Below are 12606 nucleotides of genomic sequence, written 5' to 3' on the forward strand. Positions count from 1 at the left end.
ACTGGGCAGAGAGGGATGAGATGGTGGCCCCTCCGAGTGACCCCTCGTGGCCACATGGCCACAGAGCCCACACAGCCCACGCAGAGTCCACAGTGGAGTACCATCATCAGTGTGCCCACCCTGATGTGCTCCCGGCACCTACATGCCATGGGGCCGGGCACCTGCTCCGGCTTATGGGGTGGTACAGAGCAGCCGTGGCTGCCTGGCTCTGTCCCCATGCAGCTCCAGCTGCCCGCAGCCGGCAGCCCTGTCCCGCTGGGGCTGTGCCGGCGCCAGGCCCGGCTGCAGGGAGCCTCAGAGCCGCCTTTGTGCCGGGAGCTCCCAGTGCATGTGCGGGCGCCGGGAACCAGCTGGCGGCACCGGGACCCTTTCCCACCCCAAAAGCACAGAGACCCCTGGGGGGGGCACTTCCAGGACTTTCAGGACCGCGTGGGGCTGTGCGGTAGGGATGCCCGTGTGTGTCCTATCTCATCCCATGCCCGTTTCCTCCCAACCCATGTGCTCCTGTTGTAGCAGTGAACACCTCGCTACCCCCGTGCCCTTCCCATGCCTCAGTCTCTCCCATGCCAAGGCCATGGCTCTCCCAGCTTTCCTTCCTTCCCGGGAAAGGGGAGGGAGCTTCCCCTGTTGCTTCCCCACATCCCCGCAGCCGAGCCAGGAGACTGTGACGAGCTCCGGGTGCGCGGAGCCAGCGGCAGATTCCTGGCACCGGCAGGGCGGCCGGCAGCCATCGCCCGCCTCCTCCTCCCCGCTCAGCCCTGCTCGCTCCCCGCCGTTCCCCCCAGGCTGCACCACGGCGGTGGGCACCAGGCGGTGACGCTGGCACGGCCACGCAGCCCCCAGCCCTCCCCTGTCACCGGATCCCAGGCCAACAGAGACAACGGGAGAGAGGAGCAGGGACAGGTCGGTGGCACTGACGGGGTGGGCATGGGAATGGGGTGCCACGCTGCCGGGCACAGCCCATTGCGAGCAGTACGGTGTTGCATATGGAATGTCTGTGGTGTCCCAGCCCTGGAGGTGGCAATGGGATGTCCCGATGGGGAAACCCAGCTACCCCTTGCCGGGGCTTGCTCGTGCCAAGCGGGGTGGGGGAGGGCACAGGGATGGGGCATCTGGCAGCAGGGATATGGTGTGTGGGGTTGCAGCCCCCCTAGCCACTCGCTGTGCCGTGGGGAGGCCCAGGAGGAGCCTTCTGGGGAGGTAAGGGCCTGTTGTGCTCCAGCTGCGCAGTGTTTCCCTAGTTACACCGTGCAGCTGGCCGGCTGTTTGCACCGCCCAGAGTTGATTTTGGCAGCCCAGCGCTTCCCCCTCCTCCCCTGCACACCCGCCTGCCTCCCCACTGGTGGGGGGACCTAGCACCTCATTCCCTCCCTGCTGGTGGGGGAGACACGGGTGGCACACACCACTCTCCCCTACTTGTGCCTTGCGCCTCAGTTTCCCCAGCTGGACCGTGCTCTCCCCAGGCCTTCCCATGGTGTCTGCTCCCTGCCCACCACCGCTGCTGCCCTCATCAGCCTGGGCACATGTGGGTGAAGACCAGAATCCGTGCTGGGTGCTGCTCCCATGCCCTCAGACACAGCACCTCCCTGGGACCCCAGGTCTTGTTCTCATGCTTGTGGTCCTGTGGTCCTGCTCTGGGATTGCCCTCTGCACTGGGATTTGGGGATGCCAAAGGCACACGTTGTGGGGTGCGTGAGTCTGACATCACATGGCGCAGCGCAGATTTGGGGGGATGCTGAGGGGAGATGTTTCTTTTGTCCGAAGGGTGACCTTATGGTGTGGGGGAAATGAGGGCTTGTAGGGGCCTTATGTCCTGGGGCAGCGTGGGGAGGGATGTGGATTGGGGTGTACTCACGGTGTCCAGCGCACAGGAATACCCCAAGCCCCACGGAGGGGGGTGTGGTTTGGGTTCTGCATTGCCCCAGTGAGTCTTGTGTGGATGTGAGGGGGTCCCCTGCATGCCAAGCTTCACCAGGGACATGTGGGTGAAAGGATACAGGGTCCAGTGGGAGCTCCATACCCAAGGTACTCCACGTCTGGGAGGGGACCAACGGTTCGGGGGGGTCCTAGAGATGCTCCATGCCAAGGGGTCCCCATGGTGTTTCACAGACGGGGGTCTCCCTAGCATACCCATGGGCAGAGGTACCTTATTCTCTCAGAGCAGGGGCTCAGTGGCTGAAGGTGTCCCTTCGCCCGGTGGGCCGGGACCTCTTGGGGGGGGGGGAGCTCGGATCGCGGCGGGGGCGCGTCCCCCCGGCCGGCCGCTGCCTGCGCCTCATTAGCGGTCCTTTGTTTGCACAGGGCTCGCAGCTCCCGCTTGCCCATGCCGCCGCCTATAAAGCGGGGCCGGGGCCGGCGGCCGGGCAGAGGCGGTGGCAGCGGAGGCGGCAGGCAGCGCCCGGCCCCCCCTCCCCGCCCCCGGCCGCCCGGTTCCCCCGGTTCCCCGGCACCATGCGCACCGCCCTGCTGCTGCTCGCCCTGCTCGCCCTGCCCGCCCGCACCGCCCGCCCCAAGCTCGCCCTGCCCATCCGGCCCGACAGCGAGCCGCTGCCCCCCGGGGGGGCGGCAGGTAGGACCCCCTCCCTGAACCCTTTCCCTTCGATCCCCCTTTCCGTGCACCCCCGCTGCATGCAACCCTTTTTCTTCCAACCCGTGCACCCTCTTTTCCTGCATCCCCGCCGTGCACCCTTTTTATGCCCCCCCCACCCCGTTGCCCCCCCCCCCCCCCCGCCTGCCCGTGCCGCCGTTCGGTCCCAATAACCGGGTCCGTACCCGACGGGGCGGTGCCGGACTCTGTCCGCCCCATCGGGGCTGCGGCAGGGGGGTGCCCGCGGCTCGGAGGTGACTTTTTTCTTGGGGGGGGTGTTCCCATGATGGGGTGGGAATTCATCTGCAGGTTGTGCCTTCGGGGGGCATTTCTATGCGCTGGAGGAGACGTGGCACCCCGACTTGGGGGAGCCCTTCGGGGTGATGCGCTGTGTGATCTGCCATTGCGAGACGGTGAGTGCCCTCCTTCCTCCCCCTGCCAGGAGAGGGGACCCCCCGCCCCCCACATGAGGCCCTGCTGGGGAGGGGGGGATCACCCCTTCATTCAGTACCCCACCCCGAGGGAAAGGGCAACGGGGATTCCTCCAGCCGGCCCCACACCTGGGTGCCCTCCAGCAGAGCAGGGTTAAAGGCTCATGCTTCATTCTCCTTCCTCCCCTCTTCGGGGACAGCCCTCTCCCTCCAGCAGCCCCCGGAGGCCGAGACTGGAGGGGCCAAGCACAGCTGGGCAGGGGAGTGGGGGCCGGGATTTGGCTGCCGTACAAACAGCTGGGGGCTGTGCAAGGTGTGCGGGGCCCAGGGGTTGTGCAGATGGGCTGAGGGGATCAGGGCTGTGCCAGGGGAGCACTGGTACCCACTGCTGTGCCATCTGCTGGGGCTGGGTGTTGGGATTAGCCATATCTGTGGCAGAGTTTGGCACGATTTGGCACGGTTCTCACCACCTCAGCAGAGGAATCGCCGAGGGAAACCAGTGGGGAAAGTGAACTGCAAGAACATGAAGCAGGATTGCCCTGTTCCCACCTGCCCCCGTGCCACGCTGTTGCCCGGGCACTGCTGCCACACCTGTCCCAAAGGTGAGCGTGGTGCTACCACCCACTGCTGGAATCAGCCTGGGGACACTGGGCACCCCCACGGAGGGGCTCCTTAGTGTCAGGGTTACCTGTGCCACAACCATCTCCCCTCTGTGTCCCCCTTGCCAGCATTGCCAGGACCTCTGGAGAAGAGCTCCGAGCCACCTTTCGACACCTTTGAGTACTTCCAGGACAAGGAGGATGAGATGGACAAGCCGTACAACGACCGCTCCTACCTCAGCTCCGAAGGTTTGGCACGCGACGATGCCCGCACAGGTGAGCCCAGGGAGGGAGAACAGCACAGGGCATCCTCATGCTCCTATAGTAATCACTGTCATCCCCCATAGAATTCGTGGCCCTGCTGACAAGTGGCCCGGAGCCGTGGCACCCCACATCCAGCGCGGTGGCCAAGGCTCGCTTCACCCTGCTGCGCTCCTACCTGCTCTTCTCCATCAGCTACGAGCGGTGAGCACAGCCTGAAACCCTCAAACCTGGTGATGTGATGCCTCTTGTGCCTCAGTTTCCCCTCTGCATGCCTTCAGTGCTATCGCAGCATTGTGTGGGTGGGGTGTGATTTTAGGAGGGGGGCTGTGGGTGCAGTGGGATGCAGGCACTGTGCCACCATATGGCCCAGCTCATGGGCACCACCACGGGACTCCAAATCCATGCCTTCCCCGGGTGCCCACTGTCCGTCTCTCTCTCCCTCTCTCCTTCCCGCACGGGTTGCTTCTGCTCTTCCTCACTTCCAGGCCCCTTTGCATAGTAAAGTGGTGACTAATTTCCAGCTCCAACCAGGGGGAGCCAAACAGAGCCGAAAATGCTCCTAATTTACAGCCAGGCCGAGCGCTCAGCTCCCCGCCGTCCTTCCCAAATGTGCACCTCCCCACACACACAGTGCCAACCTGGGGACCCCTGGGTTCCAATGCCAGCTGGCACCCTGCTCCATGTCCCCCATCCCCCGGGCACTGCGTGGGACCGGTGCCAGGCACGTGAGGAAGGGATCCCTGCTCAACCCCCGATGCCCGCAGGCTGGGCCGGCCGAGCCGGGTGCGTTTCAGCGACCCTGAGGGCACCGTGCTGTTTGAGCACCCAGTACAGAAGAGCGCAGCCCCTGAGGATGGCATGGTGAGAGGAGTGGGGAGGGCAGGGCGGGGGGCACGGCGCACCAATGTCGGCACCCCATGCCCAGCCCTGCTGTACCCACAGCTCTGTGGGATGTGGAGGACGGTGTCCAAAGCCAACATACAACTGCTGCGTGCTGAGCAGCTCCGCGTGTCCCTCATCACCCGTGCGCAGCCCTCTGGAGAGGTGCACGGGCACATCCTAAAGCACCGCGCGCTCTTTGCAGGTAAGATCCCCCTCCATGTACTTCCCACCCTGAGGGGGGTTCCCTTTGGGGTGCCCCTCATGTCCCTCTCCCTGCACAGAGACATTTGGTGCTATCCTGACCTCATCAGACCCCGCACATCTTGGGGCCGGGGGCATGGCCATGCTGACGCTGAGCGACACTGAGAACAACCTACACTTCATCCTCATGGCCCGTGGGCTGCTGGAGCCGGGCGCTGGGGGTGAGGACGGGCATGGGCTGCTGCAGGGCATGGCATCACCGGGGGAGGCTCAGGGGGTGCCTGGTGTGCAATTGGCTTGGGATGCGTGGGGTCAGGATGAGTGTGTGCAGGGGAATTTGGGTTGTGCATTTGGAGCAGTGTGTGTGGAGGTACAGTGGGCTGGGACTGCATGGGGGTGGGTGGGAGGTTATGGTGGGGGGTTGTGCAAGGATTTGGAGCTGTAGAGGGGTGGGTTTGGGGAGCAGTGGGCACAGCCCCATGCCCAGCCACCCCTTGCAGCCCCAACCCCTCTGCCATGCCCAGAGTCCCCCTGGGTACCGCTGCGGGTCCGTATCCTGCACCAAGGCCAGACGCTTCGTGAGGTGCATGCCAACATCACTATGGAGGTACAGCCATCCCCATCCCCATTGCCCTGGGTATTCCAGCATCTCCCTCATCAGTGCCTTTACCCCCAGGACCCCGACTTCGCGGAGGTGCTGAGTGACCTGTCCACCCATGAGCTGCAGTGGTTGGCACAGGGGCAGCTCCGCATCGTGGCTGACACCGAGGGTCAGCACCCGCGCCAGCTGGAGGGCACCATTACTGCCCGCCGCAGCTGTGACAGTGAGCAGGGCACAGCGGGGTGTGGGAGTGACATTGCCCCCACCCTGTCCTCACCCTTTTCTCTGCTCTCTGTGCCTGAGTGCAGCCATCCAAAGTGTGCTGTGCGGCGCAGACGCATTGCAGCCCACCAAGACGGGGGCGGTGGGCTCAGCCAAGCTGGCGCTGCATGAGAACGGCACGCTGGAATACCAGGTAATGGGGACAGGCATGGCACCGGGCACAGCACTGCACCCCACTGGTCACCCTATTGCTGCCTGTCCATGCCCTGCCTGCAGGTGCGGGTGGTGGGCACAGCCAGCGAGGTGGTGGGGGTCACACTGGAGACCAAACCGCGGCGGAAGAACAAGAGGAACGTCCTCTTTGACATGACCCCCAGCTATAGGGATGGGCTGGTGAGTGCTGGTGACATGGCACAAGGTTGGCACAGGCACAAGTGGGCACAACCCCATATGTGTGTTCTCCCCTCTTCATGCCAGGCTCAGGGAGTGTGGCACAGCCCCAGTGCCCGCGATGCGCACATGCTGCTGCAGAACGAGCTATTCCTCAACGTGGCCACCAAGGATTGGGTAGAGGGTGAGCTGAGGGGCCAGGTCATCTCCCTGCCCTACAGTGGACTCTTGGCACGCTACACAGGTACATGGGGGGAGGCGGGGGGTGGCAGGGCGCAGCAGTGCAGCCCTTCACCCATCACCTCCCACCGCCCCTCTCTGTGTACAGAGATGCCAGTGCCGTTGGCGGGGCAGCTGGTATCCCCCGCAGTGAGCAGCGGGGCCGGGGGCCATGCATGGCTGTCGCTGGATGAGCACTGCCACCTGCACTACGAGATCGTGGTGGCGGGGCTGGGCCGCCCAGCTGATGGCACAGTCAGCGCCCAGCTGCACGGTGTGGCCGAGCTGGGCGAGATGGGCTCACGGCCACACCTGCACAAGCGGATGCTCAAGGGGTTCTATGGCACTGAGGTGAGGAGGGCTCACAGCAGCTACACCACAGTGTCACCACAGGTCTCAGGACTGTCCCCACATCCCCTTGTCCCCCTCACCCTACAGGCTCAGGGGGTGGTGAAGGACCTGGACGCTGAGCTTCTGCAGCACCTAGCACAGGCCACTGCATTCCTGCAAGTCAGCACCAAGGCACACCCACGTGGGGAGATGCGGGGATGGGTATGTGGTCCTGACACATCCCCAGGGGTTGGCACTGGGAAGGGCATAGCATGGGGACACATATGCCCACGGCTATGTGCTCCACCAGCCATGGTGCCACGGTGCCACCAGCCATGAGCCCACCTAAGTGGGATGCCCAGCCAGGTACCCATGGTCCCAACCTACTGCTGCCCTCCAGGTGCACATCCCCAACCGCTGCCAGGCAGGAGGGGCCCGCCTGTCCACCGGGGAGGCTGGGCTCTCAGAGGGCCCCAAAAGCAGGGATGTAGAACAGCTGAAAAAGGACCCCAACTCCTGCTTCTTCGAGGGACAGCACCGTGCACATGGCACCCGCTGGGCACCTGACTACGACAAGAAGTGCTCCATCTGCAGCTGCCAGGTATGGGGTTATAGGGCTGATCTGGGGGTGGATCCGTTGATGATGGATCCTTCAATGAGCAATGTGCCTGCTATTCCCAGAAGCGCACAGTGATCTGCGATCCCATCCTGTGCCAGCCCCTCAACTGTACCCGCCAGGTGCACCCTGAGGAGCTGTGCTGCCCCGTCTGTGAAGGTGTGGGGGCACAAGGAGCTCCTGGGGGGGGGTGTGGGGCAGAAAGAGGGGGCTGTGGGCAGTATCTCTATGGGTACAAGGTGGGGGTCCCACTCTGGTACCCTGAGCATGCCCTCCCTGATCCCTGTAGAGAAGAAGATGGAGCAGGAGCAGCTGAAGCTGGAACGGGCACGGGACAGCAGTGAGGGTGAGTCCCCTGGGCACAGGCTGAGGGCACCACAGCCATCACATGGACGCCGTGCCCACCTCCTCCACTTTCAGGCTGCTACTTTGATGGGGACAAGACGTGGCGAGGCTCTGGCACCCGCTGGCACCCTGTCGTACCGCCCTTCGGCCTCATCAAATGTGCCATCTGCACCTGCAAGGTGAGTCTTGGGGGTCTCAAAGCAGGGGAGCTCCAGTGCCCCCCTGAGTCCTGTGCACGCTCCCCACAGGGCACCACGGGTGAAGTGCACTGCGAGAAGGTGCAGTGCCCACGCCTCACCTGTGCCAACCCTGTGCGCGTCAGCCCCTCCGACTGCTGCAAGCAGTGCCCAGGTATGTACACCCTGCTTCCCCCTTGTCCACCGTTCCTCCCACACCCTGTGGGCATGCAGTCTCCCTGTGCCCTCTCCACAGCCCCTGAGAAGAGTGTCCCTGAGCTGACCGATGGCATGCAGGCAGACGGACCCCGTGCGTGCCGCTTTGGGCGCCGCTGGTACCTCAACAATGAGAGCTGGCACCCCTCGGTGCCACCCTTTGGGGAGATGAAGTGCATCCTGTGCTGGTGTGTGGTGAGTGTGCTGGGAATGCGGAGATGCCCTTTGCCACCCCAAGTGCTTTAGGGACAGGCAGGCACAGAGCTGGGCTGGCGGTGCAGGTACCCCTGTGTCCCAGCCCTGCTTGTGCCCTACAGTCAGGAGAGACGCACTGCCAGCGCCAGGAGTGCCCGCCAGGTGCCTGTGCCAGCCCCAGCAGGAGGGACAACCCCTGCTGTGCCAAGTGTCGCGGTGAGTGGGTGCTGCTGAACTCGGGCACCCATCAGCACACTGTGCATTTCTGCACCCCCTCGGGGACCATCACGCACCTGCACACCCTCCATGCCTTCGTTTCACCCCATTTTCCCCCCACAGCCCTGGATGCGCCCCCAGAAAAGATGCACGAAGCCACAGCAGAGTCATGGAGCCACTGAGCAGTGAGCGCAGCTTGAGAGCGCAGTGATGCTGGATGGCCCTACAGAGCCCCATTGCCCCCCCCCACGGCTGGGCACGGGGCACAGAGGAGCAGGGACGGGGAAGGCACCCCCTCTGGGCACAGCTGCAGTGCTGAGCCACCCTAGTAGCCAGCAGCAGGGCTGGGGGAGCCGGGACACTCTGCACTCCCACTCACGAGCTCCCGGCTGGTGGGTGCAGCAGGCATCGTGCCCGCTTTGTACATAGTGTAAAATCCCTCTCACCCCCGTTTCGCTGTGCCCACCCCAGTTCATCTGGACTTGGTGCGTAATTTATAGGGACGGGGGTCCCGAATGTATTTATTAAAGACAGAGATATTGCCCACTGCTCTCCTCTGTATCACACATTCATGGGTGCTGGTGCTGCTGGTTTTGGGGACATGCAGGTCATGTGGCTGGGTACATGGGGTCTTGGAGGCATAGGGATTCTACACAGAATGGAGGGCTGCAGGGTGTCACAAGAGGGGTTGGAGCAGGGCTGGGGTGGCCCTAATCAGTGCCCATGGTCAAAGATGTAATGCCAGAGCGGATACAGTGCATCCCCATTATGGCAAAGGTGCCAGGGTTGGGATCTAAGTCAGGCAAAGTAACACTGGGCTCTGCTGGGATGGCACTGGATGCGCTGGCATAATGATGCTGGGCAGCATTAGTATATACTGGGACACTGGGTTGCACCGGTACTTGTCTTGACACCAGGGACTGGCACCAGAGCATTAGGAGGATGGCATGGTGGCATTTAGGGTGGGCATGAAGTCCTTGGTGCCAGCTGAAGTGTCCCAGCCCCTGTGCATGTGCCCATATGGTGCCGTGGCCAGCAGGGGGGCAGCGCCAGTGGTGACCTTGCGGCCAGTGGCCCACTGGCAGCAGCACTCATGTCCTGGCATAGGGCTCCTTCCGGATGCGTGAGGCAGTGCCAGGAGCTGACGCATGAGGAGGGGACTCAGTGCCCAGGGAAACAATAAATGGGGAGTTCACATATTGCCTGCCCGCCGCAAACTGGTTCACGGCCGGCGATGAACCCTCCCAGGGTGGTGCAGGGCAAACCTCAACCCCGTCCCTGGCCATTGTCATCCACCCTTGGGGGTGCCAACGTCAACGCGGAGGGTGGCACCTGGGCAGCACAAACCAGCGCGTTCCTGGTCCCACATCATCAGCCTGGCAGTGCCACAGTTCCATCGTGGCTGAACGTGTCATGCTGTGCCGCCAGGGAGAGGGCAAGCTCAGTCCTTCCAACTGCCCCAGTAGCTCCAGAGCCCTTTGAGGTGGTGAGATGGAGATGCTGGCGGCTCCGGAGGGAGAGCAGCCATTGTGCCACACTGCAGCGCTTCGCCCCAGGAGTACCGGTGCCAAGCTGTGCTCCTGCGTCCCGGCGGAGAGGACTGAGCCTCTGCTATCCGGCAGTGAAGAGCGTGTTCTGGGCACCCATTCTGATGCTGGCAGTGCCACGGTAAGAACGTTCTTCAGGCACCTCCGATGGGTCCTCGCGGTGCTGGGGTGTCCACAACCTGTGCGCATCCCCGGTTCCTGTTTCCTTGCTGGCGGCGCCAAGACGTTGGGCTCTCCTCTTCCCAACCCTGACCCTGCGGCTGGGCGTGGGCACGGTGCTTTCTGCTCAAACCCCAAACCCTGCAGTAAAGCTGCTGCCAGACCCCACCAGGTGCCCGTGAACGGAAACACGTGTCCCCAGGGCCACCGCGGCTAGAGGGCTCTGAGCGACCCCCACCCCGCGTCCCCTCGGTCTGTGCCGGGCTGCCCGGTGCCGGGTGCCGCCGTCCGAGCGGCGGAGGCGGAGCGCGGCCGGGCCCTCCCCCGGGCAATGCCCCGGTCCGCCCCGCACGGCCCCGGGAGGAGTTGCTGCTGCCGCGGGCACCGGCACCGGCACGGCCAGGAGCACCGGGAGCACCGGGAGCGCCATGGCCTCCGCCGAGAGCGCGGAGCAGCGGGCGCTGCAGTACGAGCAGACCCTGGTGAGTTCGGTCGAGACCGGGCACCGGGAGCACCGGGCACGGCGGGGGGCACGGGGCACTGCAGCACGTCGCGGGGAGAGGGGCGGTTTGGGGTGATACTCCCTCTCCAGGAGCTCTGTGAAGGAGCAGCGCCCATGACGCCTGCTTCATCCCACCATGTCCTCCGAGCCTTGAGGGCTGCCTCCATCTGGGGGCCGCTGGGGGACGCTCGGTGCCGCCCCGCAGCCCCACAGCAATAGGGAAACCCATCGGAGCCCCCAGCCCCGTGGTGGGACCCTCGGGCACACCTTTCCCCAGCAGCGTGCCCTCAGCTCAGAGCGGTGTGACCCCCATAAGTACCCCACACCACCCAGGCACCCTTTACCCTCCATGCTATGCCCGGCCCTAGCTTTCTGTCCCCAAGATAGCATATCTCCCCCGCCTGCAACCTTAGCCCCATGTTTACAGCTGTCACCTTCCGGGCCTCCCTGCTGGCATCTCAGGGTGTCCTCCTTGCCCGCTGTGCCCACAGTCCCTCCGTTGCCCACAGCCCTCTGACATTGTGGGCAAAGGTACTTCTCCATGGTCTGTTTGGGCCGGTGCCTGGCGTGGCTCAGTAAACGGGTACTTTGCCCTGGCAAAGGCCATCAGGCAGGGCAGGGAAGGGGCTGAGCACTGCTGGGCACCCACAGCTGTAGGGTTTGCATAGCCTTGAGCAGGGCATGCCCAGCCAGCACATGGCACCAAGGCCCTGTGTGCCGGGTGCCCTCTGCATCATCTTCCCGAGCACGCTTACCACAGGAGGGCAGAGGCACAAGGCTGGCATCAGGGCAGCCCTGTGGTGCCAGCAGACTTTGCCCTCCCACCTGCGGTCAGGGAGGTACCCACACCTCAGGGTGCCCATCCCCATAGCCTCGGGGCTCCTGCCGCCCACGTGGGCGAGGCTGGGTATGGGCACCCATCCCGCAGCCTCGTGCTTGGCTTCCAAAAGCCACCCCCGTGCCAAGCAGGAGGGCGGGTGCCCTCCCCAGTGCCACCAGCTCCTGCCAGGCTTGGGCTCTGGCCGCAGTCTGCATGGGACAGGTGCCCGTGGGAACCACCTGGTGCTAAGGGTGCCTGGGGTCCCTGCTACCCCCTGTGCCCCCCATGTGCCAAAGGGCCTCCAATGAGGAAGATTAAGCTTGACAAACTGCCCTTGTTCACTGTGGAGCCGATTAGATCCCAGCTAAGACGGGCAGCGTGACACAGAGCCCCCCGGCCTCTCCGTCTGCCCAAGAGCTGGGGTCCCTGCTCCCCGTGTTCCCCACCTTTAAAACTCCCCATGAGCACTTTCTTGGGGGATGTCAACTGGCACCATGAGCCAAGGCTGTGGGCACTGCTGCTAGGGTGCTCAGTGCCCCATCTACCGTGGGATAGGGTGGCTTGGGGACACGGCAGTACCGATGCCAGCAGCCGTACCACACACTGCATCACCCAGGCACAGCAGGCACCACTGCCTGGCACAGCCCAGGGGCACAGCACAGCAGATCCCAAATACGCAGTCCCAAAATACAGACCTCATCCCGTGCCCACGTCCCTGCTTGCCCCCCGCCAGCCCCCCCGCCCCGTGCCCGCTCCCTGCCTGCCCGGCACTGTGATTGTTCAGCTGCTTCGCGGCGGAGGCCGGAGTCCCGGGGCTGTTTGTGTTTCAAAAGGCCTTTGTGGAAAAATAACCCGAGCAGGAGGAGGAGGAGGAGTAGAAGGAGGAGGAGGAGGAGGAAGGCAGAATGGACTGCTGGCCCTCACTGACAGCTGGACTCTGCTATGGGGTTTGCAGCACAGTGTGGCACAGCCCCTTTCCTCTTTTTAAGCAGGGTTGGTGCGTTTGGGGGCTAATGGGGTTATAACCCTCCTCCGCCTGGGCCCCCGCCTCCTCCTGCTCGGGTTATTTTTCCACAAAGGCCTTTTGA

General features: G+C 64.1%; 2 protein-coding genes across 5 annotated transcripts in view; both read left to right on the forward strand.

Annotated features, from left to right (window-relative positions):
• Positions 1 to 482: 482 nt before the first annotated feature.
• CHRD (chordin) lies at positions 483 to 9034 on the forward strand. Of its 3 annotated transcripts, XM_042881345.1 has the most exons (25): positions 483 to 903; positions 1464 to 1688; positions 2302 to 2569; positions 2897 to 3000; positions 3494 to 3620; positions 3747 to 3893; positions 3965 to 4082; positions 4646 to 4742; positions 4824 to 4965; positions 5045 to 5185; positions 5489 to 5571; positions 5641 to 5788; positions 5874 to 5980; positions 6064 to 6180; positions 6265 to 6421; positions 6506 to 6747; positions 6835 to 6948; positions 7127 to 7327; positions 7408 to 7501; positions 7632 to 7688; positions 7763 to 7866; positions 7936 to 8038; positions 8120 to 8274; positions 8397 to 8490; positions 8614 to 9034. In XM_042881345.1, the coding sequence occupies exons 1-25, from the start codon at positions 547 to 549 to the stop codon at positions 8670 to 8672; spliced, it is 3561 nt and encodes a 1186-aa protein (XP_042737279.1). In that variant the 5' UTR covers positions 483 to 546; the 3' UTR covers positions 8673 to 9034. The 3 variants fall into 3 exon arrangements, with proteins under 3 accessions (XP_042737279.1, XP_042737280.1, XP_042737281.1); XM_042881346.1 differs by lacking the exon at positions 2302 to 2569 and having other exon boundaries at positions 822 to 903; XM_042881347.1 differs by lacking the exon at positions 2302 to 2569 and having other exon boundaries at positions 822 to 903; positions 3497 to 3620.
• Positions 9035 to 10581: 1547 nt separating this feature from the next.
• CLCN2 (chloride voltage-gated channel 2) overlaps positions 10582 to 12606 on the forward strand; it is a 10209-nt gene continuing 8184 nt past the window's right edge. For both annotated transcript variants that reach the window (XM_042881247.1, XM_042881248.1), the window contains exon 1: positions 10582 to 10678. In XM_042881247.1, coding sequence (XP_042737181.1) covers positions 10625 to 10678 — 54 coding nt within the window. In that variant the 5' untranslated portion in view covers positions 10582 to 10624. The remainder of the gene's footprint in view (positions 10679 to 12606) is intronic.

Source organism: Lagopus leucura, unplaced genomic scaffold (genome assembly GCF_019238085.1).
Source record: "Lagopus leucura isolate 7727_CA_CO unplaced genomic scaffold, USGS_WTPT01 Super-Scaffold_100029, whole genome shotgun sequence".
In the NCBI taxonomy this organism is placed as follows: Eukaryota; Metazoa; Chordata; class Aves; order Galliformes; family Phasianidae; genus Lagopus; species Lagopus leucura.